Here is a 24,561-nt window from a genome sequence, read left to right as displayed (position 1 = left end):
ATGGCAGTAAGGAAGATTGGCTAGACATGGTGGGCTTTTGTTATTTCTGGTGTCAAGGCTGAGGTCAGGTTGTCTTTCCAATTTGATTCTTATTCAGCTACTGAATTACGCTTTGGTACAATTGGCCCTTTGAAATGGCCCAGCAAATCAATCAAGGGTCAAAAATGTAGGCTGGATTGAAATATAACCTTGAAAGCACAACAGTGAACAGGAAAGGAGAATGACAACCCTGTAGCCCCAGTCCGTAGTTATTGTGACTGACTTTTTCGCGGTTATATTTCTTAATGAACTGAATTTAAACTCCACAGGCAGCCATAGTAGGATTTGAAACTCATATCCTGATAGCATTAGTGCTCACATCTGGATCATTTGTCCAGTGACATTACCATCTTACCACAGATCCCCGAGTTGTGATTAATAAACCGAACATTACTTGTGTACAGTTTACACAGTTTTATGGGCAGCTGGCTTGGGTTAGTCACAAATGGCAACACGAGTGGTTTCTGTTAAAACACATATTTTGTCAACTTACATCATTTTCCAAAAAGTTGAACATACTGATCTCAGCGAGCTCCTTAGACTCTTCAAATTTATCTACAGCTTGTCTGATCTCTTCATCTGGGATCTTACCATGGCGCTTCTTCTTGTAATCGTAATCTAAACGGCGACCTTCCAACTTCTTTAAATGATGCTGACAAAAATAAAAGGGTGTTATGAGTTCTCCACGTGTCAAGGACTATATACTTTCAAAACATTTTTTCAATTTAAAACTTGTTAACTCTTTCCACTAGGGGGTTGGAAAGGAATTTTGTTATTGATCTTTCATTTGTCTTTTTCTCTCATTGTTGGTCTCCCAAGGACGATTAAATGGCTGGGGCTTCATGGCTGATGTTGCAGTGGGAGGCAAGCAGGTAAGAAAAGACTAAGCACAATGGTATTGTTTCGATGCTTCATCCACTGTGGTGCAAGGCAGAAAGTCTTTTCCTACAAATCAACTTTGCATATTTCATGCCCTACGACACTTTCTTCATTAACTGAAATACGATAGACTGCCATTCTTGTCGGAAGCATTACACGGTTGATTTCAGTCTCCATTATATTTCAGAAAAAATACAGATATGGTACAATGGTGTGTGACTTAGTTAAGTCCTGGCTGCATGGTGTTGGATTTGCCATTTTGATTGGGGATCGATGGATGATATCATCTGATAGAAAGGGGAATGGGAGCTTCAACAACGTATTGAGATGTCAGGAAAATGGCACTGCGTAACTGCTAATGAGATTTAATGCTATTTCTACCAGGCTCACATCTGTTCCTTATTATGCCCAATTTAAAATATTCACCAACCATGGGATCTTTGTTTGTTTAGCTTCAGTAGAACTTACTCTCACTTTTCATTGTGCTGTTTGCTATTCAGAAAGGCAGATGCAGAAGAGTGCCATTTGCAGCCACAAAACAATCCAATGCCCCCAATGGAGAGGTCAATCTTTATCCTGAACACTTATGCCAAAAGGTGATTTTCCCATCAAAGTTATTGGCAAGCTATGACGCTTGCTCACCACCACAACAGCACATGATGTCATCCAGCTTTCTTTCTATTCCAAACAAATTAAAGAATATCAGTTTTACAGCCCCAAGCCCAGTAAAAGGTAACTATAGAACAAAAGAAAATACTCTAAATCCAATATTAAATGCTTTCTTCTGCCATTGTATTTGAGTGTTAATGTAGGAAAATCACAACTAGAAAACAGGCAGATATTAATTCATCTTCCTGCTGTCTGGTCATCTTTCTGTTGGTCCCAATTTCTTTATATTAAGCTTGATACCAATAAGTGATCGGAAATCTCCATGAGAGATTGACACTGAAGGGAGCTGGTTTTGTAAGTGAGGAGATGGCAGTCTGATTCCCCCAGAATTTCTGGATTCCAGGGTCAGTGCCAGATTTCCTTTCAGGATCCCCACCTGAAAGTCAGCTGGCTTGGCAGGCCTGGCTCTCACTTACACAGGAGTGTAAGTCGCTGCTGCAGGAGTAGGTAAGGAACCCTGTGTTAATGGGAGCGTGGCTGGGCATGGTTTGATCTAAGAGGGTGTCAGATTTGAGTTGTGCAGGGGAGGGGAGCTGAGAGTGGAGGAGGGCGACCTGACAGCAGGAAAGGAGGTTGGCTCAGAGAGGGTGGATAGCAGAGGACCCCTGTACCCTTTGGCTCAAAAAGAGAGCAGTAAACTCCTCACCTGCCTCTTCATTTGCAGCTGCTACTAGCTTCCTTGAGTTTCCTGAGGCCAGGGAAACCCAACTGGCGAGGGTTAAATCTGTGTGTCGGCTTAAATGTGAGAGGGCCAACATTATTGGCTGCTGCCACCTGTTCTGCATCTGGTAAGCCGGGTGCACTTGGGATTTGAGAAGTCTAACACTTTAACGTCTCACCTGACCTCAGTCAATTCATTTTCCGGGTCAAAATTACCCTCCCGACCTTGTCAGAAATACCACAGAATCCCTACAGTGGAAGGAGGCCATTCAGCCCATTGAGACCACACCAACCCTCCGAATAGCATCCCATCCAGTCCCACTCCCATTATCCTATCTCTGTAACTCTACATTTCCCACAGCTCACCACTCAAGCCTGCATATCCCTGGACACTACGGACAATTTAGCATGGCCATTCCATCTAACCTGCACACCTTTGGACTGTGGGAGGAAACTGGAGCACCCAGAGGAAACCCACACTGACAGAGGATGTGCAAACTCCACACAGACAGTTGCCCAAGGGTGGAATCAAACCTGGGTTCCTGATGATGTGAGGCAGCAGTGCTAACCACTGTGCCACCATGCCACCCATTTGACTAGTTAAACTGTGGAATAAATAAAGGCACAACAGGTAACTGGTGAAAGCTTGCAAATCTATCTTTGTAGATCAAAGCAAACCTCAATGAAACAGAAGTAACACAGTAACTTACAGTATTGCCATTACTCATGGTTTTGATCGTGAAGCCAAATTCCATTTAAAAGAAAAATAATTTTTAAAACAAGAATAATGCAAGCGTACCCCAATCTCTTTTAGGTCCTTTTCTTGTAAAATTTGCAACGGATCAATAAAGTTCTGTTTTACATCAATGTCAAGAGAGTCCTTGACTTCTGCCATTTGCTTTAGTGCTTCACCGACATCAACTAATGCAGGGCCTATGAAAATCAGACAGAAAGACAGGAAATCTAAACAAAAAGCAAATCCAACAGAAAGGAATGTCTGGCAGAGATTTCAAATTCAATCATTTTGTAAGTTTACCACTTATCTTTTTAAAATCATTAGTAAAGCTACTGCCACTGAATTACAATTGGATAAATAAATGCAAAAATGATTTACAAAGAAATTATTTCTACCTTAAAATTGATAAATCGAATAAAGTAATTGCACCCATTTTGTTCACAACCTCACCAAAACTAAAATGCAAGATAATCTTGGTAAAATCCTTGCCACATTGGTAAGTTACTGATGTGTTCCTTAATAAACAAACAGAACAGTAATTTTCACTAATAAATAAGTGGACATCTGCATTCTACGTTACTTTGAGCATTACTGATTAACCCACCGAAATTGGAATCATCTCCGAGGTCCTTCCCATTTCGGAGCATGCATTCACCCAACAGACCTTCAGGCTGAGGATAACCTGTTGTTTTCACCTGTCCTCGGATCTTTGACATTGTGTTCAGCATACCTAATTTGGCTCTGTAGGCTTCAAAATGGCATAATCATTTAAAAGACATTACTGTAACCTGTAAGTTTCAAAGTGAGATGTTAAATATAGTACAGTTACTGCAGAGAATTAACCTGGGGCATTCAGATGCTTTTGTTTTGCTTAATAATTAATACATAAATCTCAAATTTGATTGGGAGTTTTGCCCACTGGCCACACACGTTTGATTTTCAGAATGTTTTACAACTAAAGGTAGGAAGACTTAAGTTCTGATGAACACTACCAGAAGCAGGGTTCCCCCAGCTGAAGAGGGGAAGAGTTACCCAGGGTTACGTATTTACCAGAAGCAAACTGTAACAAAATGATATACTGTTCTCCTAAAGGTAAGGAAATCATTTTTTTAAACCCAAGGACAGCAGAAGCTGTTTTTTTTAAAAGGCATAGGGGTAATATTAAGCAATTGTATAAATAAGACCCATCTTCAATTCTCTGCCCATTATACAGCGTGCTTGGTGTCATGTTGACTTGAAGTACTTACAGATATATTGAATTGCTAATTATAACATGTACTACCTTTAAAAGGGACACAGTCAAAATATGACTGCAGATGTAAATTCCACGGCTGTTGGAGAGAGGTAGTCTGGAATGCCACAACTGACGAGGTATGATGGAAGCTTTTAAGAAGATGGGGTTAAAAGGAATAAATGTGCGACAAACTGAATGGAATCTCCTGGGAGTTCTCTCAAACTGTGAACGTGATAGGAGAAAAGGCAGCAGTCTGCATGAAAGACATGCATTTGGTTTTCTTCTTTCAAGAATAGCCAAGAATTGGGGTTAAGTGCCAGTTCTTCCCTTGTCTGAGAGTGATAATGGAAGAAGTGTGTCCATGAGCAGAGATGAATATGCCAATGGGCTGATGTATACTAACCTGGATTTGAGCACATTATGTTGTGAAGGTCACAGTAAAAGATTCATCTCTGGTCACCCCTGCATTACAGGTAAATGTTTCTCTTGCTCAGTGCTAGAAGCCAGCTTGCCAATCAAATTGAAACAGAGCAAAAGAAGGACTACCTCATCGTGAGTGTTGCTAGCCAGCCACAGTCAGAAGGAAACAGGACACATGAATTTCAACTAATCTGTAAAGCCAAGAATTCTGAAATCAACTCTTCACTTTCTACAGTCCACTATCTAATCTTCAGTGTTCCACAATCTGCATTTTTGCTGGAATCACATCTAATTTCTATTCTGTGTTGAATCATTATTTGTTCTCTTATTTCATAACAGAATTCCTTGATGAAAATCATATCAAACTGGTTCCTTTTAAAACATAAATTCAGTTGGTTTGGGAGAAAGGTGTTGAAAAGAGAGATATATTTTCTAAATTATCCTTGTTGTGACTAATCAAGAGGGCAGATGAATAAAGAAGGGAAGCCAGTTCATCCCTCCTCTCCCAGAAACAATGGGGCATCCTGTTGGAAGCATAAGTTTGGGTTGCCTGGCATCTGATCATAATATTGGTTTTATTTTCCACTGAAATCAATGAAAACTGAAATTGGGCAGGTAATCAATGGGTGGCTGATTTGATATTGTCTGTTTTATAATAAGTTAAAATTCTAACCATAAATTCTTCAAACTCATGCTGTTAGGGAAAACATGCATAAAATGAGTGAATATGACAACAGCTTGTTTCGTGAATCGAAATATTCATTCATATGTACATCTGTAATTGTCCTGTGTATGTTTTGTGCATACTGCACAAAGCATGAATGCATAAAGCACTGCTGGTCTGTGTCCATGATCTGAGACATATCAAGATCCTTAACCTGCCATATTGCTGTGGGTCAGTGCTGCTTACAGACGAAAGTTTCCCCATATGGAGGGACAGTAAATTGCCTGGAAACATGCTGGAGCTCTTTACGTTAGTGAATGGTTTCAGTATAATATTGGCCAAATCTGAGAACCGATTAACAGAAACAAATGAAAGATATTGTGACAGCCATGACAGCCTCATCATTTTCAGCCCAATTCTATGTCTTTTCTCAATTTCTCTTCAGACTGATGCTGCCCAAGTGAATATTTCTCTTCTTTTTGAACAGCTACCTTCCCAAATCCCTCCAAAAAAAACTTGTTCTGGAGATTTCTCCACGAGAAGGCATTCATTTTTACTGCAAGCAACTGCCTCAATTTTTAAAATAAAGTATTATCCTAGTAGATGGTCACTGGATTTTCTTCAAGGATACTATATTCTAAGAATGACTGCCGGAAATTCTGAGTAAGTTCTAACCAACACCATGTCGAAGTGCAGTTGAGCTTTGTTAGTTTTCATAGATTACAATTCATATTAAAACTCAATAGCTTATTTTGGTATTAAACTTGCAGGTTTACTTGTACTGGCATGTGTTTCTACACCCCCAAATCCTTTTGTTCGTAAATAACTGCCTGAAGCTTACCCATTTAGATTGTAATCCTATCTGCCATACTTGCATCCAAAATTCAATAAATCAGCTTTTGTTACATTAAATTACATCTGGCAAGATTCCACTCACGTTACCTATTGAAACATTCTGCTCTGCTTGTGAATTCTCAATTCATTCTGCCACCTAGCCCTGCACTAAAGGAAAGTGCTCTTTACACCAAGCAGCACTGAAATAGGAAGTCACAATGGAAAACAACACGAAAAAAAAACCTTTCATACCTGGATTTGGCTGCAGGTACTCAGTGGTTTTAGACAGAACCTCTGCCACGGCTTTGCTTGTAGCCTCTATTTTCTTAACATAGGATAGAAAAAAATCAAATTTTGTATGAAATTTGTCAATATACAGTACACGTATATTACTACTTTTGTATCAAGCTCTTCCATATTGTGGTTAAGCATTCATATTGTAAGTACAGGTCCAGAATCCTTTATCCTAAATCCTTGGGGCCAGTTGTTTTTCGGAATTTGGAATATTTTGGATTTCAGAATAAATGGCATTTTTATTAAAAGCAACCGAACAACAGAGCCACATGTGACTAGTATGAGCGCTGAGACACAACTGATGCCTGCCAGTGCTGGGCCACGCTGCTACGTCACATCTGAGTGACATGGGTCAAGTGGGTGTGGAGTTGGGTCACCTTTTTGCATGCCAAATAACCTTGTTATACAGAAAAAAGAAGTCACGAGAAATCTTCGGATTTTGGAGCTTTTTGGATTTCGGAATTTCGGATAAAGGATTGTGTACCTGTACTGCTAGTGCTCCAAGAATGCACCACCAGAGTTAGCATTGCTCCACATCATCAATGCAATCTATAGTTAGCATTTATCTAAATGAGGTTCATTTGAGAAATTTATCATTTGGGAATCAGAGCTGTTTCCTTGACTGTAAATGTGACGTGACCTCATTCATCAATTAGTTACAGTTCTGTCACCTTGACCAAAGACTGATCTACTCAGCAGAATACTTAGATCCATTATTTTAAGTGCCAAGTTTCTTCATTGTTACGTAGCAAAAGTAAAAGGAGAAAAACTGCAAAAGCTGCAACACGAAGGGATTTGGGGTATGGGTGGGTGATTTGTACATGATGCACAGAAAGCTAGCATACAGGGGCAGCAAGTAATCAGGAAGGCTAAAGGAATGTTGGCCTTATTTCAAGGCGGTTGGAGTACAAGAGTGGAGAAATCTCGCTGCAACTATACAGGATGCTAATGAGACCACATCTGCAGTATGCAGGCAGTTTTGGACCCTGTTTTAAGAAAAAATACTGAAACATAGGATTCTTAAGGAGCTTGGCAGGGTAAATGCTGAAAGGATGTTTCCCCTCATAGAAGCATCTAGGGACAGAGAGCATAGTCTCAGAACAAAGGGGAGTGAATTTAAGACTGAGATGAGGACGAATTTCTTCTCTCAGAGAGTTGAGTCTTTTTGGAAATCTTTAGAGAGCTTTGGGGACAAAGTCCTTGTGTATACTTAAGGCTGAGATTGATTCTTGATCAGTCGGGAGATCAAAGGTTATGGGCAATGGGCTGGAAAGTGGACAAGAAGAATTGTCACATCCTCCATGATCCCAGTGAATGGTGACTAGGCTCAAGGAGCCTAAGACTTACTCCTGTTCCTTCTTCATATTATCTAAATCAGAAAATAGGGTGAAATAATTCCTTAGAGGCCAGTATCTCATCACCAAGTCATCCCTTACTTACAACTTAACTTTAGTATTGCCCCTTCAGAGTCAACTACCAGAGTTGGTGCATCTTGGACACCTCCCTCCCCTTTCTTGACCTCTCCATTTCCATTTCTGGCAACAGTCTCCAGACAGACATTTACTATAAACTCACAGACTCCCACAAGTATCTGGACTACAAATCCTCCTACCATGTATCCTGCAAATACTCTATCCCGTTTTCCCAATTCCTCCACTTCTGCTGCATTTGCTGGATAAGGAGATATTCCACTCCCAGGCATCCCAGATATCCACCTATTTTGAACAATGTGCATTCCCCCCTCTCTGTCACTCTGACAGCCCTCCACCACACCTCTTCCATCCCCTGCTCCACTGCTCTAAACCCCTCCCTCCAAAACGCAATAAAGAGAGCCCCCCTTGTCCTCACCTACCACCCCACCACAGCCAAAGTATCATCCTCAAAGACTTCCGCCAAATCCAATTAGACCCCATTACCAAGAATATCTTCCCCGCCCCACCCCTTCCACAAGGACTGTTCCCTTCACCAATCCTTGGTGTGCGCCACTCTCCCCAGCAACAGCCCCCTCCACCACCTCCCCCCACCCCCCAACTCCCCAGTACCTTTTCCTGCAACCGTAAATGATGCAAAACCTGCCCGCACACCACCAACACCCCCACCTCCATCCAGGGCCCTAAACAGTACTTCCAGGTGAAACAGGTTTACCTGCCTCTCCTAGTTTACTGTATCCGTTGCACCCAATGTGGCCTTCTCTACATTGGGGAGACAAAACTCAGGGCATGTTTTGCTGAGCATGTCAGCCGGGCCCACAGGGGCTGATCTGACTTCCCAGCCACCGCCTATTTTAATTCCCACTCCCTTTCTGACTTGACCAATCTTGGCCTACTCTGTTACCACAGCGAAGCAGTCTGCAAATTGGAGGAACTATATCTCATCTTTTGTTGAGGCAGCCTCCAGCCAAGAGGACCTAACATTGAGTTCTCCGATTTCAAACAACCTCCATTATCAGCCCCTCCCCCTCCCTTCCACCCCTCTGATTGACCCTTCCTTCCAGCTACCAACCAGATTCTAATCAACCAGGTCATACCCTCTATCTTAGTTCACCTATCCCTCCCCCACCATCCTGTCCATTTCCCCACACATAACCCTCCCCTCCCCCTTTTATCTGAAGCTTCCCTAACACCCACTCCCAAAGAAGAGTTAGACCGGAAATATTTACTTTTCCACCTCCTAATGCTGCCTCCTGCTTAACTACCAGGGTGGCAGTTTATTTCTGACACTGCCTTTTATAAATCTGTCAGCCAGGGCTCCCTGATTGGGCCAGATTAACAGCCCCAATTAGAGAACTCATATTCTATTAGGTCCAGCTGGCTGATCTAATTACAATCACTACATAAGGAATACAAATCTATTTTTGTAGAAAACTCATTGAAAACCAATAAATAAAATCAAAGCTTAAGGGTTTAGAACTGTGCTACATAGATTAATGTAAAATTCAGTAACACCCCAGTTAAACCATGCACTGAATACAGATTGGGGCACGGTGGCCCAGTGGTTAGCTCTGCTGCCTCATAGTGCCAGGGACCCAGGTTCAATTCCAGCCTCATGTGACTATCTGTGTGGAGTTTGCACATTCGCCAAGTGTCTGCGTGATTTCTTCTGGGTGCTTCGGTTTCCTTCCATGGTCCAAAGATGCGCAGTTTCTGTGAATTGGCCACGCTAAATTGTCCACAGTATTCAGGGATGTATAGGTTAGGTGCATTAGTCAGGAGAAATTTAGGGTAATGGGTCTGGGTGGGTTGCTTTTTAGAGGGGCAGTGTGGACTTGCTGGGCTGAAGGACCTATTTCCACACTGTAGGAATTCTAATTCTAAATCAAAAATTAACACGGCTCAGAAAACACCATCATGGGAAATATGAAGAGATAAAGTTGTGGAGAGTACACGAATCATAAATTGACGAGGTAGCATTTTGGGATGCCAAATCATGCAGTGAATACAGATTGGGGCTTGGTGGCTCAGTGGTTAGCACTGCTACCTCACAGCCCTAGGGACCTTGGTTCGATTCCAGCCTCAGGTTACTGTCTGTGTGGAGTTTGCACATTCTCCCTGTGTCTTCTTGGGTTTCCTCTGAGTGCTCCAGTTTCCTCCCATAATCCAAAGATGTGTAGGTAAGGTGAATTGGCTGTGCTAAATTGGCCATAGTGTTCAGGGATTTGTAGGTTGGGTGCATTAGTAGGGGAATGAGTCTAGCTGGGTTACTCTTCGGAGGGTCGGTGTGAACTTACAGTCACAGAGTTGTAGAGATGTACTGCATGCAAACAGACCCTTTGGTCCAACTTGCCCATGTCGACCAGATATCCTAACCTAATCTAGTCCCATTTGCCAGCACTTGGCCCATATCCCTCTAAAACCTTCCTATTCATATACCCATCTAGATGCCTTTTAAATGTTGTAATTGTATCAGTCTCCACCACTTCCTCTGGCAGCTCATTCCATACATGTACCACCCTCTGTATGAAGAAGTTGCCCCTTAGGTACCTTTTATATCTTTCCCCTCTCACCATAAACCTATGCCCTCTAGTTCTAGACTCCCCCACCCCAGGGAAAAGGACCTTGTCTATTTATTCTATCCATGCCCCTCATGATTTTATAAACCTCTATGAGGTCACCCCTTAGTCTTTGATACTCTCGGGAAAACAGCCCCAGCCTGTTCAGCCTCTCCCTGTAGCTCAAATCCTCCAACCCTGGCAACATCCTTGTAAATCTTTTCTAAACCCTTTCAAGTTTCACAACATCCTTCTGATAGGAAGGAGACCAGATTTGCACACAATATTCCAAAAGTGTCCTAACCAATGTCCTGTACAGCCACATGACCTCCCAACTCCTATACTCAATACTCTGACCAATAAAGGAAAGCATACCAAACGCCTTCTTCACTATCCTATCTACCTGCGACTCCACTTTCAAGGAGCTATGAACCTGCACTCCAAGGTTTCTTTGTTCAGCAACACTGTCTAGGACCTTACCATTAAGTGTATAAGTCCTGCTAAGATTTGCTTTCCCAAAATGCAGCACTTCACATTTATCTGAATTAAACTCCATCTGCCACTCCTCAGCCCATTGATACATCTGATTAAGATCCCATTATAATCTGAGGTAACCTTCTTCACTGTCCACACACCTCCAATTTTGGTGTCAGGTGCAAACTTACTAATTGTACCTCCTAAGTTCATGGTGGGCTGAATCGCCTGTTTCCACACTGTAGGGATTCTATGATTTATGATGTGGCCAGTCCCTCGCCTTTCACCCTCTTCTAGAATGGCATCATTCTAAAACTTGCCTGCTGTATTCACCCACCACAACTCTTCTATACCCAACTCCCCTATACCAATACTTATGACTTTTAAGAAAAGAGATTAATTACACAGTGGAATCTATTATGATACAGCTCTTGTCCATTGCAGAGAGAATTCTGACGTACATATTCCTGAATTGCCTAATCTCTGAGGTGAAAGAAATTCTCTCAGAGGCACAGAGTTTGGATCTTCACCAGGAACCTTCCCCATGGCTATTTTTGCCTGACAAATGCAAGAAAAATATGATGAGTGCAACATGAGGAACTCTTATTTAATCATCAACTGAATCAAAACATTGGGTTTAATTGTGAGGCTGTGTGGTTGTCCTCTCAAGATTTGGTGTCCAAGAAACTCCATCATAATCCTGCTTCTTGATGATATGACTGTAATTATTGAATGGGGAGATATGAAGTTAAGTGTAGCAGCCAACTCTATCTTCAAACTACTTGGCAGTTACTATTCTCCTCATCAAGATTAATTATTCTGTGGAATTAACATAAATTGCAGTCTAGATGGAAAATTCTTTAATCTCAGTCACCTCTGCACCAAAATTAAACTGACCCGCACAGATGTACATGATCTCCAGATTACGGATGAATGCAGTGTGATTGCTCTCACTGGAAGATTTGCAAGCTACTCAACTTCCTCAATTCTGCATGCAAGTAACTCAACCTGTCCGTGAACATTTCCAAAACGAAAATACATATCAACCCAACCCAGATAGCCAGCTGAATTTTCCACCTCTCATATTTGAAGGACAGATTCGGGAGTATGTTGAGTGCTTCCAACACCTTAGCAGCCCCTTTCTCAAAAGGACACCAGTGACGAGATGATCGAACAGTAGATCAGCTGCCCCAGGTCAGCTTCCACAAGTTATGGCTATGACAAAAAATACAACCGCAGCTCAGCAAAAGTCCTGTATAGTACAGCTATCATTACCACACTCCTGTACTGCAGGAGTGTGGTAATGTGATCTTGGATACCAATGCTATATATTTCTAATAGCAATATCTCCATCTCATCATCCAATGACAGGACTGTTGAACAAATGCTAGTGTCTTTCCAGAAGCACTTAGAGTCATGGAGTTGTATAGCATGAAAAGACTCCTCAGTCCAATCAGTCCATGCCCACCTGATATCCGAAGTTAATCTCATCTCAACCCTTTGGCCCATATTCTCTAAATCCTTCCTATTCATATACCCATCCAGATACCTTTTAAATGCTATAATTGTACCAGCCTCCACCAGCTTCTGTTGCAGCTCATTCCACACACGCACCACCCTCTGTGTGAAAATTTTGACCCTTAGGTCCCTTTAATATCTTGCCCCACTCATCTAAAAACCTATGCTCTCTAGTTTTGGATACCTATACCCTTGGGAAAAGACCTTGGTTATTCACCCTATCCATGCCCCTCATGATTTTATAAACCTCTATAATGGCATCCCTCAGCCTACGATGCTCCAGGGATCTCAGCCTTTCATCCAACCCTGGTAATATCCTATTAAATCTTTTCTGAACCCTTCCAAGTTTCATAACAACTTTCTTAAAGCAGGGAGACCAGCACTGAACACAGAATTCCAAAAATGGCCTAACCAATGTCCTGTACATCCTCAACATGATTTCCCAATTCCAATATTCAATGCACTGACCAATAAAGGCAAGCATACCAAATGCCTTCTTCACTACCCTGTCAGTCTGTTACTCCACTTTCAAGGAACTATGAACCTGTATCACAAAATTCCTGCGACAATCACCTTTGATGGACAAGGCGTTATGTTCAGGTGGTGGAAAAGCACTTTCCCTGCTTATGCCCCATTTTCCCAATTCTCAAATGATCAATGTCCCAAGGGAGCAGTCGCAGAGAAATATCAGACCTCCTAGTCTGAAAGTGAACAGTTTCTTGGGAAATTCAGCAACAATTGGACATGGCAAAAATGAAGGTGTTATGATCCCAACTGATGTTATTACTGGACAAGTCAAATCTCAGACTGAAATCTGGCCTGACAGATCATATTTTATTATTTAACGAGCTGGTTTTTAACTGGAACATAAGCACGCAATGCTACAGATCTGGTTTAATAATAATACAGAAATGTATTACACATGTTTGTGGATGTCACAAAAAAAAAGGTAGGAAGGCAAGTGCTGAGGATGGCACGAAGTATCTACAGAGGAACAAAGACAGATTTAGTGAGTAGGGGAAAACTTAACAGATGGTATATAATATGGGAAATGTAACACTGTGCACTTTAGTGGGGAGAATAAGAGAGCTGCATTTGGAAATACTGCAAAAAGCTGCAGCACAGAGGGACTGAAAGTCCTGTGGATAAATCACAAAAAGTTAGCATCCGATTTCAGTTAATGGGGAAGGCAAATGGACTGTTGGCTTTCATTTGAAAAGGAAGGGATGAGAAAATATGGAGGTCTTACTGAAATTATACAAGGTACTCATCAGACCACAGCTGGAAAACTGTGAACAGTTTGGTCTACTTTTCTGAGGAAAGGTTACTGGTATTGGAGGCAGTCCAGAGAAGTTTGACTAAGTTGATCCCACAGGTGAAGGGACTGTTTTATGAAGAGAGGTTGAGTAGATTGGGCCTGTACTCATTGGAATTAGAAAAATGAGAAGTGATCTCATTGAAGCATAAGATTCTGAGGAGGTTGGAGAGGATAGAGGAGGAGGCATTGTTTCCCCTTGTGGGCGAATGTAGACCAGAGGGCATTATCTCAGAGTAAGGAATCATACATTTAAGATAGGGATGAGGAGGATTCTCTTTCTCTTACAGTAGTCTACGTATGGAATTCTTTATCATTTAGGACTGTTGAGGTTGGGTCATTAAGTATATTCAAGGCTGAGATGGGCAAACTTTAATCAATGAGGGAATCAAGCACATTGAGGAAAAAGCAAGAAAGTGGAGATAGGATTATCTAATCAGCCATTATCTCATTGAATGATGGAGCAGACTCAAGGGGTCAAATGATCCACTTCTGCTTCAAAACCTTAAGAAAGGACAAATAAAAAGCTTCAAAGACATTCTTGAGCACAGTAGCATTGGCATTAATAGGTGGGAGAAGCTCACCACCAATTGAGTGGTGAGAATTTGTCCATTGAGTTACATTGCGTTTTGTAAATGTTGTAATTGTACCAGCCTCCACCACTTCCATTGGCAACTCATCCCATATATGCACCACCCTCTGGGCAAAAACGTTATCCCTTAGGCCCCTTTTAATTTTTTTCCTCTCTCACCTTAAACCTATGTCCTCTAGTTCTTGACTCCCAACCCCAGGGAATTTACCTCTCTATACACCCTATCCATGTCCCTCATCATTTTATAAACGTATGTAAGATCCAAAGCTCCAGGGAAAACAGCCCCAGCCTATTCAGCCTCTCCCTATGGCTCAAACTCTCCAACCCTGGCAACATCCTTGTAAATCTTTTCTGAACCCTTTCAAGTTTCACAACATCCTTCCTATAGGAGGGAGACCAGAATTGCACACAATATTCCAAAAGTGGTTTAACGAATGTCCTGTACAGCCACAACATGACTTTCCAACTCTACGTCTATGTTCTGATCAATAAAGGAAAGCATACTAATGCCTTCTTTACCAACCTATCTACCTGTGACTCCACTTTCAAGGAACTATGAGCCTGCACCCCAAGGTCTCTTTGTTCAGCAACATTTTCCAGGACCTTGCCATTAAATGTGTAAATCCTGCCCTGATTTGCTTTCCCAAAATGCTGCATCTCGCATTTATCTAAATTAAACACATCTGTCACTCCTTGGCAGATAATTTTTCTGCATTCCTGATAATACTTTACGCTGAGGATTTTCAGATGAAAAATGTTGAAAGCTGACAGAATCTTGATCAGATAGGCCAATGGGCTGAGGAGTGGCAGATGGAGTTTAATTTAGATAAATGTGAGGTGCTGCATTTTGGAAAGGCAAATTAAAGCAGAATATGTACACTTAAGATCCTGGGGAAGTGTTGCTGAACAAAGAGACCATGGAGTGCAGGTTCATAGTTCCTTGAAAGTGGAGCCACAGGTGGATAGCCTAGTGAAGTCGGCATTCGGTATTCTTTCCTTTATTGGTCAAAGTATCGAGTATAAGAGTTGGGAGATCATGTTGTGGCTGTAAAGGACATTGGTTAGGCCACTTTTGGAATATTGTGTGCAATTCTGGTCTCCCTCCTATTGGAGTGATGTTGCAAAACTTGCAAGGGTTCAGAAAAGATTTACAAGGATGTCGGGAGGGTTGGAGGATTTGAGCTACAGGGAGAAGCTGAATTGGCTGAGGCTGTTTTCCCTCGAGCTTCGGAGGCTGAGGGGTGACCTTATATAGATTTATAAAATCATGACGGCCATGGATAGGGTATATTAACAAGGTATTTTTCCTGGGATGGGGGTGTTCAGAACTAGAGGCATAGGTTTAGGGTGAGAGGGAAAAAATTTAAAAGGGATCTAAGGGGCACCTTTTTCATGCGGACGGTGGTGCGTGCATGGAATAAGCTACCAGAGGAATTGGTGGAGGCTGGTACAATTACAACATTTAAAAGACATCTAGATGGGTACATGAATAGGAAGGGTTTAGAGGATTATGGGCCAAATGCTGGCAAATGGGACTAGATTAGTTTAGGATCTGGTCTGCATGGACAAGTTGGAAGGAAGGGTCTGTTTCTGTACTGGATATCTCTATGACTCTATGAAGTGATAAACAATTATATTTCGTTAATGCATGCTCTCGCAATAGAAATTAGAAGTCAGGCAACTATCAGCAATAGAAATTAAATGACGCATTTGGGCATGCTCCAGTTAGATGCCCAACTATTCTGCAGAGTATTTGCAAATTTAATTAACAATATAAGTGACTTAGATGGCAATGCATAGAAGTAGAATTTAGGTTTTTGTGGATATCAAAGATAAAGAATTCCAGTCTAATGTGGGCTGCTGTGCTAAGCACGTGAACATTTATCAGATAGTTAAGAGGAACTAAGGATAAAATTGGCTCAATTAATCTGGACCATTCTCATATAGGACCTCCAGCAGGTAGAGATCTGGAAACATACAGCACTCCTAGAATTCTGGAATGTTCTCAATTTCCATCCCTCGAACATTGCGGCCATGCCTTCAGCTACTTAAAACCTCAGTTCAGGAATTGTCTCTATTTTTCCTTCTGTCTTAAACCATGTCTTAAAATCTCTGACATGACTTACTGTCAAATTCCATTTGGTTATGTTTCTGTGAGTACTTTGATACATTATACTATTTAAATTCATATTGGTATTTTCCCTTTATCAGTTGGGGAATAAATTATGATCTGCAAATTTTGTAAAAAGAATCTTTCAAAATAGTATAAAAAATTCTCACCAAAAATAATGTTTCTTGAGATTACCTGCTCTTTAAAATGTATTTACATTATAGGGGCATGCTTTATAAATCAGACAGCAGGTGGCACTCCATGTTTTGGAATAAGTCTATTTGAGTCAATATTATAACAGTCTTGCTATATCTGGCCTAATACAGTGAATACAGCTAACCACAAAATGTAGCAGTAACAAAACAGCCCAGCAACCTGTTACTGGTGCCTTTCTCCACATAAGCTGCCTCATTGAATTCCAAACTACTAATTAATTTCATGTCCTTTACTATTCTTGATTTTCAAATTACTGTTTAATTCCCTCTTAAAGAACGTATCATAACTGTTCAGCCACATTGTGTGCTAGGTATTTCCACACACTAACCACTGACTATGTAATGAAATACCTGAGCTTTTAGTTTTAACATAGCCTTCTCCCCATGAGATTATCTTAAATTTTTCCCCACTTATTACTATCTCATCAGACAGTGGAACAAATCCATCACTTTTCCCCTTGTGATAAACATTCATAATCTTTATGACATCTATCAAATTAACTTCTCAGCTTTAAATTCTTCAAATCTCGTTTCAAAAATTAGTCAAAATACTTCAAATATATTCACTATATTCAATCATTGACTGGTTAATTTTTGTTCTTTTTGCCGTTTGCTACAAATCTTACACAGAAGCACCTTTACTTACCCGTTCCATTTCTACAAAGTCCTCATCTAGTTTTGTTCCTTCAGCTCCACCCATTTTCTCACTAACAAACTGCAAAATAAAAATATTAAAATAAAGTCAAAATAGAGTACCCAAATGTTTGAAAGTGAAATGCAAGTAAAATTAAGAGCCAAACATACTTCTATCACACTATTAATAAAAAGACCACCACTAATTTATGTTATTCAGGTTCCATGTGTGGCTATTAGATGATTGAAATGCTCAGGCTTTGGGGTGAAGAAGCAGAGAAATCTCCCTTCATCATCAACACCCTCTGAAATCATTTTCTTTTGTCATCACAAGCCTCCCTCACAATTTGGTTCTTGATCTAAGATGCACATTGTTATGTTTACAAATTCTCAACTATGAAGAAGGATTATTTGGATAAACCTTATTCAACATGACCATTGGGATTCCACAGTCAACTAGTAGCCTAAGTAACACCAAACAGCTTATAGTCTGCATCTCTTCTCAAGAAAGTACAATATTTCGTCCAAGTTGGTATCTTGTAAAATCCCTAAGAATTAACATCCTTCAACAAATCGGGGACAAATGTCCCTCTTTTATTTCAATTTGGAATTCTCTCCTGATTCATACAAGGCCAAGACAGCACATTTTCAATCCCTTGTCCATTGTTGAATCATCAAGTGAAGCAAACTGAACCTTATAGTTAAAGCAATGATGCAATTTTATGAGTAGAAAGTAGTGTAATTGTTCTTTCAGAAATGACTGTAACAAATACACTGATGCCATCCAAAACAGGCCAAAGATGAAGACATTGATTAGGACAGAGGACAATGGGACAAATGTAATATATTCCTGTCAGGACAAGAAGACAGCATCAAAATTAGTCCAAAGTAGCACTTGATTTAAAGCAAACTGACAATACAAACTCACATATTATTTTATCACTGCAGCTTTTCTCTAACATACAGTTGTATGTAGGTCAGCACAGATGCTGAAGCTAGTCCAATACTCATCTGCTGAGATCACAACCATACAAAACATTAACATCCTCCCTTTCAACCATAAATAAAAACATTGAATGTTGGAGTATTTTCATTTCATCTCTATTATAGAAGGGCAATTCCATAATGTTTAGAATTATTCATGTTAGGCTGAGATGCAAAAGCACAAGTTAATGATAACGAATAATCATGTCATAATGAAGATTTCAGCTACGACAAAAATGGTGTTTTGATGGATCACATTAAAAAGTCTTCAATAGGTCAACCTAATATGATTGATCTTGGCAATTCCTATATCATGCAAAAAAATTCTGTTTTCCCATGTTAATGAAATATAGAATTGCAGCTATTTAAACCTGCATCCTGAAGGAAATTATATACATCAATGCAATATGCCTCACCATTATTTTCAATTATTTTAGTCTCCCCCTACTTAACAGGAAAATTAAGGGGCCCTCATTCTGCTCGTGGTGGCTCGCCCACCAACCACTCTCCAATTTCTGAAATAGATATACAGATTACATGCGCTACAGTTTTGTACACATGTACAACTCTTGTTCCTTTTTAGTGAGATTCCCTGCTGGAAGATAAATAACTGAGTTTACATTGATCGTGGGTCATTCTGTTAATGCCTACTTGGTGGCAAAATATTTCTGGTCCTAAGAAAAATGCACCCAAGAAGCCCCAGCAATGGAGTTGATACATGGAAAACTATACATTCCATTGAATTTGCAGATGGAAGTTAGGGCATTCAGCTTAAGTGGTCTATGCTGGTGTTTACACACAAGTTAGCACTGCTGTCCCACAGTGATGGGGACCTGGGTTCGACTCCACCTTCAGAGACCGTCAGGTGTTTGCACATTCTCCCCGTGTCTGCGTGGATTTCCTCCGGGTGCTCCGGTTTCCTCTCACAGTCCAATGATATGTAGGTTAGGTGGATTGACCGTGCTAAATTGCCCAGTGTCCAGGGATATATAGGTTATTTGGGATAGCCATGGGAAATGCAGAGTTACAGGGGTAGGGTAGGGGAGCTGGGTCTGGGTGGGATGCTCTTCTGGCCTCAGTATTTACAGTGGAAGTGGAAGATAGCTGGCCAGAAGTCCTGAGGAAATTAATAGTGGATCGTGTATAAGGACTGAATAAAACTAACAAGTAAAACATTGAGGAAATTAATGGAATTAGAGAGTGACAGGTCAGTTATTGAACAGTGACAGGACTTGATGGACTGAATGGCCTGTTTCTGCACGTTAGGGATTCTATGATTCTTTACTTTTAAACTCAATCATCGGATGTGGGTGTCTCTAATTAGGCCCGCAGGGGGTAGTTAGGAGTCAACCACATTTCTATGGATCTGGAGTCACATGTAGGTCAGACCAGGTAAGGATGGCAGATATCCTTCCCTAAAGGACATTTGTAAACCAGATGGGTTTTTCTGGATAATCGACAAGGAATTCATGGTCATCATAATGCTCTTAATTTCAGATTCTTCACTGAATTCAAACTCCACCATCTGCCGTAGCAGGATTTGAACTTCGGTCCCCAGCACATTAGCTGAGTTTTTGGCTTAATGGTCTAGAAATAATACAATAATACATCGCCTCTCTGTAGTTTAATTCAATTCCATCTATCTGCATAATGTTTTAGCTTATAAGAGCCACTCAAATGGATTATCAAAAGGAATCTTGCAACGGACATCAAAATCAATAAAAAGAAATTTTATTGCTAGATAAAGGGAAAGTGGGTAGTTGGGAGCAATCCCCAATCCAAGTTTGGATATTGTTAATAACTATGGGAAATGGTAGACATGTTGACCCAGCTTCAGTATTCACAATGGAAGTAGAAGATAGCTGGCCAGAAGTCCTTAGGAAATTAGTAGCAGATCAGGTACAAGGACTGAATAAAATTAACAGGACTAAAACATTGATAATGAGGAAATTAATGGAATTAGAGAGTGACAAATACCCAGGACCTAATGGTTTCAATTCGATGTGGATTAAAGTAAGTAACGGAGCACATTGTAGATGCTTGAACTCGAATCTTTCAGAATTCCCTAGATACAGGGGTTGTCCCTCTGGATTGGAAAACTGCATGTGCAATTTTAAGAAGGACAAAAGACAAAAATCAGGGAATTGTAAACCTGTTAGCCCGACATCTATGGTGGGAAAACTGTTGGAGTCTATAATCAAAGATGGATTAGCTGAATACCTTGAAAATTTCCCGTGAAATATGGAGAGTCAGCATGAATTCATGACAGGTAGACCACGCCTGACAAACCTCATGAAGTTTTTGAAGAGGTGACAAAAGAGGACAGAGGAATGTCATTTGCTGATGACCCAAGTTGGGCAGCACTGCCAACAGTACAGATGATAGCATGAATTTATAAAGAGATATTGATGGACTATTAATAGATGGGTAAAACTATGGCAGATGGAACTCAATGTCAGCAAGTGTGAGGTTATTCATTTTGGACTGAGAACGAATAGATCAGGGTACATTGCAGATAATCAGGGTAAATTTGTATTTATCTATGAAGATAAATACAAATACTCGGCAGTTTCAGTGCATAGATATTTAAAATATCATGAACTGGTGCAGACAAAAATCGAGAAAGCTAAAGGAACGCTTTCCTTTCTATTTAGTGGACTGGAGCTCGAATTTGTACAAGTTATACTGCAGCCATACAACGCCCTCATTAGACCCAACTTGGCAGAACATAAGCAGATCCGCACACCACACTTTAGGAACGGCCTTGGAGGGAGAACAGGGCGAAAGTGAGTACTGTAGATGCTGGAGATCAGAGTCCAGCTTAGAGTGATGTTGGAAAAGCACAGCAGGTCAGGCAGCATCCGAGGAGCAGGAAAATCAACATTTCGGGCAAAAGTCCTTCATGAGGAATGAGGGCCCTCATTCCTGATGAAGGACTCCTGCCTGAAACATTGATTTTCCTGCTCCTCGGATGCTGCCTGACCTGCTGTGCTTTTCCAGCACCACTCTAATCTTGATGGAGTACAACGTAGGTTTAAAAAGAATGATATCTGGACTTTGGGGGTTAAATTATGAGGAGAGATTATACAAATTAGGCCTGTTTCCTCCATAATTTAGAAGTTTAAGAGGTGATTTGATCAAAGTCTACAAGATATTGACAGAAGTAGTCAGGGTAAAGATAAACTATTTCCACTGGCTGGAGATTCTAGAACTAGGAGGCATAGTCTGAGGATTCATAGAGCCCCCCCCCACCACGTGTTGAAACAGCCAGTTGGTCCAACAACTTCACAATGACCCTCCAAAGAATATCCCACCAAGCCCCTCCCCCATGCTATCCCTGTAACCCTGCACTTCCCATGGCTAATGCACATAACCTGTACATACCTGGACACTACGGGAAATTTAGCATGGCCAATTCACCGAACTTGCACTTCTTTGGATTGTCGGAGGAAAGCGGAGCACCTAATGGAAGCCCACACAGACACGGGATGAATGTGCAAACACCAAAGAGATAGTTGCCCGAGGTTGGAATTGAACCTGAATGCCTGGCATTGCGAGGCAGCAGTGCTAACCAGACCATTCAGGAGACACGTTAGGAAGCACTTCAACATACAAAAGGTGGTAGATATTTCAAACTCTCTTTCACAAATAGCAGTAGACACTGGATCAGTTGTTAATTTTAAATCTGAGATATATGTTTTTGAAAAATAAATGCATTAAGAGATATGGGCCAAAGCCATGACCTCACTGAATGACAGAACAGGCTTTCGGGGTGGAATGCCTACTTCTGTTCCTATTCCTTTCTCCCTCATGCATTTACTTAGCTTTCCCCAAGTCTTATTCTCCTCAAGCAAAATCAGTGGCAACACGTTCTAAAATCTCTAAGTAAATTAGGATCTCCTAAAGTCTTTGCCTTTATTAATTGGATTTACTTATTGCCCATAATTATTGACTCACCACACAGGTGGAAACATCTTCAATTTTCCTCGAAGTTCCTTCAAAATTTTAACGATCCTAATTGAGCCAATCCTTAACTCTTCTGTCTGTTTTAGCTTTCCTTTTGAACATAATCTCTCAGTTCTGTATTCCTCTTGTTTCCAGCTTTTATAATGCAATAATGCAACAATAGTCTTCTTGTATCAGGTTGACCAGCAGAGGATCTGAGTGTCATAGTGCATAAATGCAAAAGGTATTTAGAAAAATTAATAGAATGGTGTAATTTGTTGCAAGGAGAACTGAATATAAAAGGAAGGAGCTTTGACAAAGGGTCAGTTAGACTCGAAACGTCAGCTCTTTTCTCTCCTTACAGATGCTGCCAGACCTGCTGAGATTTTCCAGCATTTTCTCTTTTGATAAAAGGAGGGAGGTTCTACATTATTCTACAGGGCAGTGTTGAGATCACATCTTGGGTAATATGTACAGTATTGGAAGGATGTAAATGTTTAGGTCAAAGTTCAAACACGGTTTTCCACAGGAACACCTGGAATGGGCTAGCTGTCAAATGAGGAGAAGTTGGAGTGACTAGGCTTGTAACCTGTAGGAGTTTAAAAATGCACGATGCCACTTGATTGAAACATATAAATCCTGATGGGGCCTTGACAGGATAGAAGTTTTTCCTTATTGGAGAATCTAGAACTAGGAGGTCATTTAAAATTCAGGGGGGTCTACATATAAAGCATGGATTAAGCATTTTTTTTCTTTGAGGGCCATGAGTTTTTGGAACTTTCTTCCTGAAAAGATGACGGAAGCAGAGTATTTTAATAAATATTAAAATATTTTTAATAACTACTTTTAAGGCAGGGGAGATAGATTTTTGTTTAGCAAAGGGTGAAAGGTTATCGGGGGAGGCAGAAATAAGAAAGAGATTACAATCGGGTCAGGCATAACATTATTGATGATGAAGCACAAGGAGACAATAAAAATATAAGAACTAGGAGGAGTGAAACATTCAGCCCCCTCGAAACTGCTCTGCCATTTCATACAATCATGGCTGATCCCATTTTGGCGTCAATTGCATTTTCCTGCCTGCTCTCCCCAACCTTTCAGCCCATGACTAATTAAAAATCTGCCTGTCTCCTCCTTAAAATTTACTTTATATTCATCCACCACACTCCAGGATAGTGAATTCCACGGATTCATAACCTTTTAAGAGAAGTAATTTCTCCCTACTTCTGTTTCAAGTCTACTGCCCCTTATCCTAAAAACATTCTAGATTGTCCCATCCATGAGGAAACATCCTTTCCACTTTTAACCTTTTCAATTCCCTTTGGTATCCTATACACCTCCATTAAATCTCCCCTCTGAACTCCAAAGAGCTTTGCTTTAAATTGCTCAATCTCTCTTCATAAGACAAACTACCCATCTTTGGAATCAATGTTGTGAACCTTCTCTGAACTGCCTCCAACGCAACTGCATGTCTCCTCAAGTAAAGGGACCAAAGTTGTATGCGTTACTCCAGGTACGCTCTCATGAATGCCTTTTACAGTTACTGTAACACTTCCCTACTTTTATACTTGTGACAATGCTGTCACTTTAAAAAGGTTAGTTTGTTCTTGGCTTTTTTGAAGAGAGGCCATAAAAGCAGAGGTGCTGAGTTGTCTAGTTTAACAATGGCAGGACTGTGGCCAAGACTCCCAGTTCAGGATTTTTTTAAAGATTTGATTAGCTGTGGCAGTCACTAGATGCTGAAGTCCAGGGAAGGTTGTAACTTCAGCAATGTTTCCTGACTGATTTTCCCCTCTGAAATCTCTTTGGAGATTTCCCTCCTGTCTGAGAGAAACTGTGTTTCAATTTACCTTTTTGCCAAAAGGTGCGTTTATGGGATGTTACTGGATTGGAACAGCTCCTTAGTTAAGTTGCTGTATTGGGTCAGTTAAGTTTTCTAATAGTTAAGTTATTCTAAATTTAGTTTTCCTTTGATCATGTTTCAACTGTAGTATTTAAATAAATTCTGTTTTGCTTAAAGCCGAGAGGTTTGACCAGCTGCATCACACCTGGAATATCCACTTCACATCTGCCTTTAAAAATAAGAAAAGGTTAGGGTCGAGGCTACCTTCTTAAAATAGCTTGAGGGGTCTGGCCTGGTCCATCGCATACTCTATTTCTTTTGGCAATAAATGCCAAAATTCCATTTGCCTTATTACCTGGTCTGCCTGCATATTAGTTTTCTGTGACACAAGCACAAAGACACCCAGATCCCTCTGCATCTGGCCCTAATGGCCTATTCACGCTCCGTATGTTTGCAAATACTCGCAGTATTGCGAATGTGTTCTTACCAAAATTCCATATTAAGTGCTGTCCCTG

General features: G+C 40.7%; 1 protein-coding gene across 3 annotated transcripts in view; it reads right to left on the bottom strand.

Moving 5' to 3' along the window:
* The window catches only part of sh3gl3a (SH3-domain GRB2-like 3a), a 123,496-nt gene that overhangs the window by 11,850 nt on the left and 87,085 nt on the right, over positions 1-24,561 (bottom strand). For 2 of the 3 annotated variants that reach the window (XM_060852793.1, XM_060852795.1), the window contains exons 2-6: positions 17,288-17,356; positions 6,388-6,460; positions 3,588-3,731; positions 3,047-3,180; positions 533-691 (exon numbers count right to left, since the gene is read on the bottom strand). In XM_060852793.1, the coding sequence (XP_060708776.1) occupies positions 533-691; positions 3,047-3,180; positions 3,588-3,731; positions 6,388-6,460; positions 17,288-17,356 (579 nt within the window). Of the gene's footprint in view, positions 1-532; positions 692-3,046; positions 3,181-3,587; positions 3,732-6,387; positions 6,461-17,287; positions 17,357-22,215; positions 22,313-24,561 lie in introns of those variants that run through there. The other variant, XM_060852794.1, reaches the window with a different exon arrangement.

The sequence above is a fragment of the Hemiscyllium ocellatum genome, chromosome 39 (genome assembly GCF_020745735.1).
Source record: "Hemiscyllium ocellatum isolate sHemOce1 chromosome 39, sHemOce1.pat.X.cur, whole genome shotgun sequence".
Lineage (NCBI taxonomy): Eukaryota > Metazoa > Chordata > Chondrichthyes > Orectolobiformes > Hemiscylliidae > Hemiscyllium > Hemiscyllium ocellatum.
The sequence above is the reverse complement of the archived record's forward strand: the minus strand, read 5'-3'. Positions and strand labels throughout refer to the sequence as shown.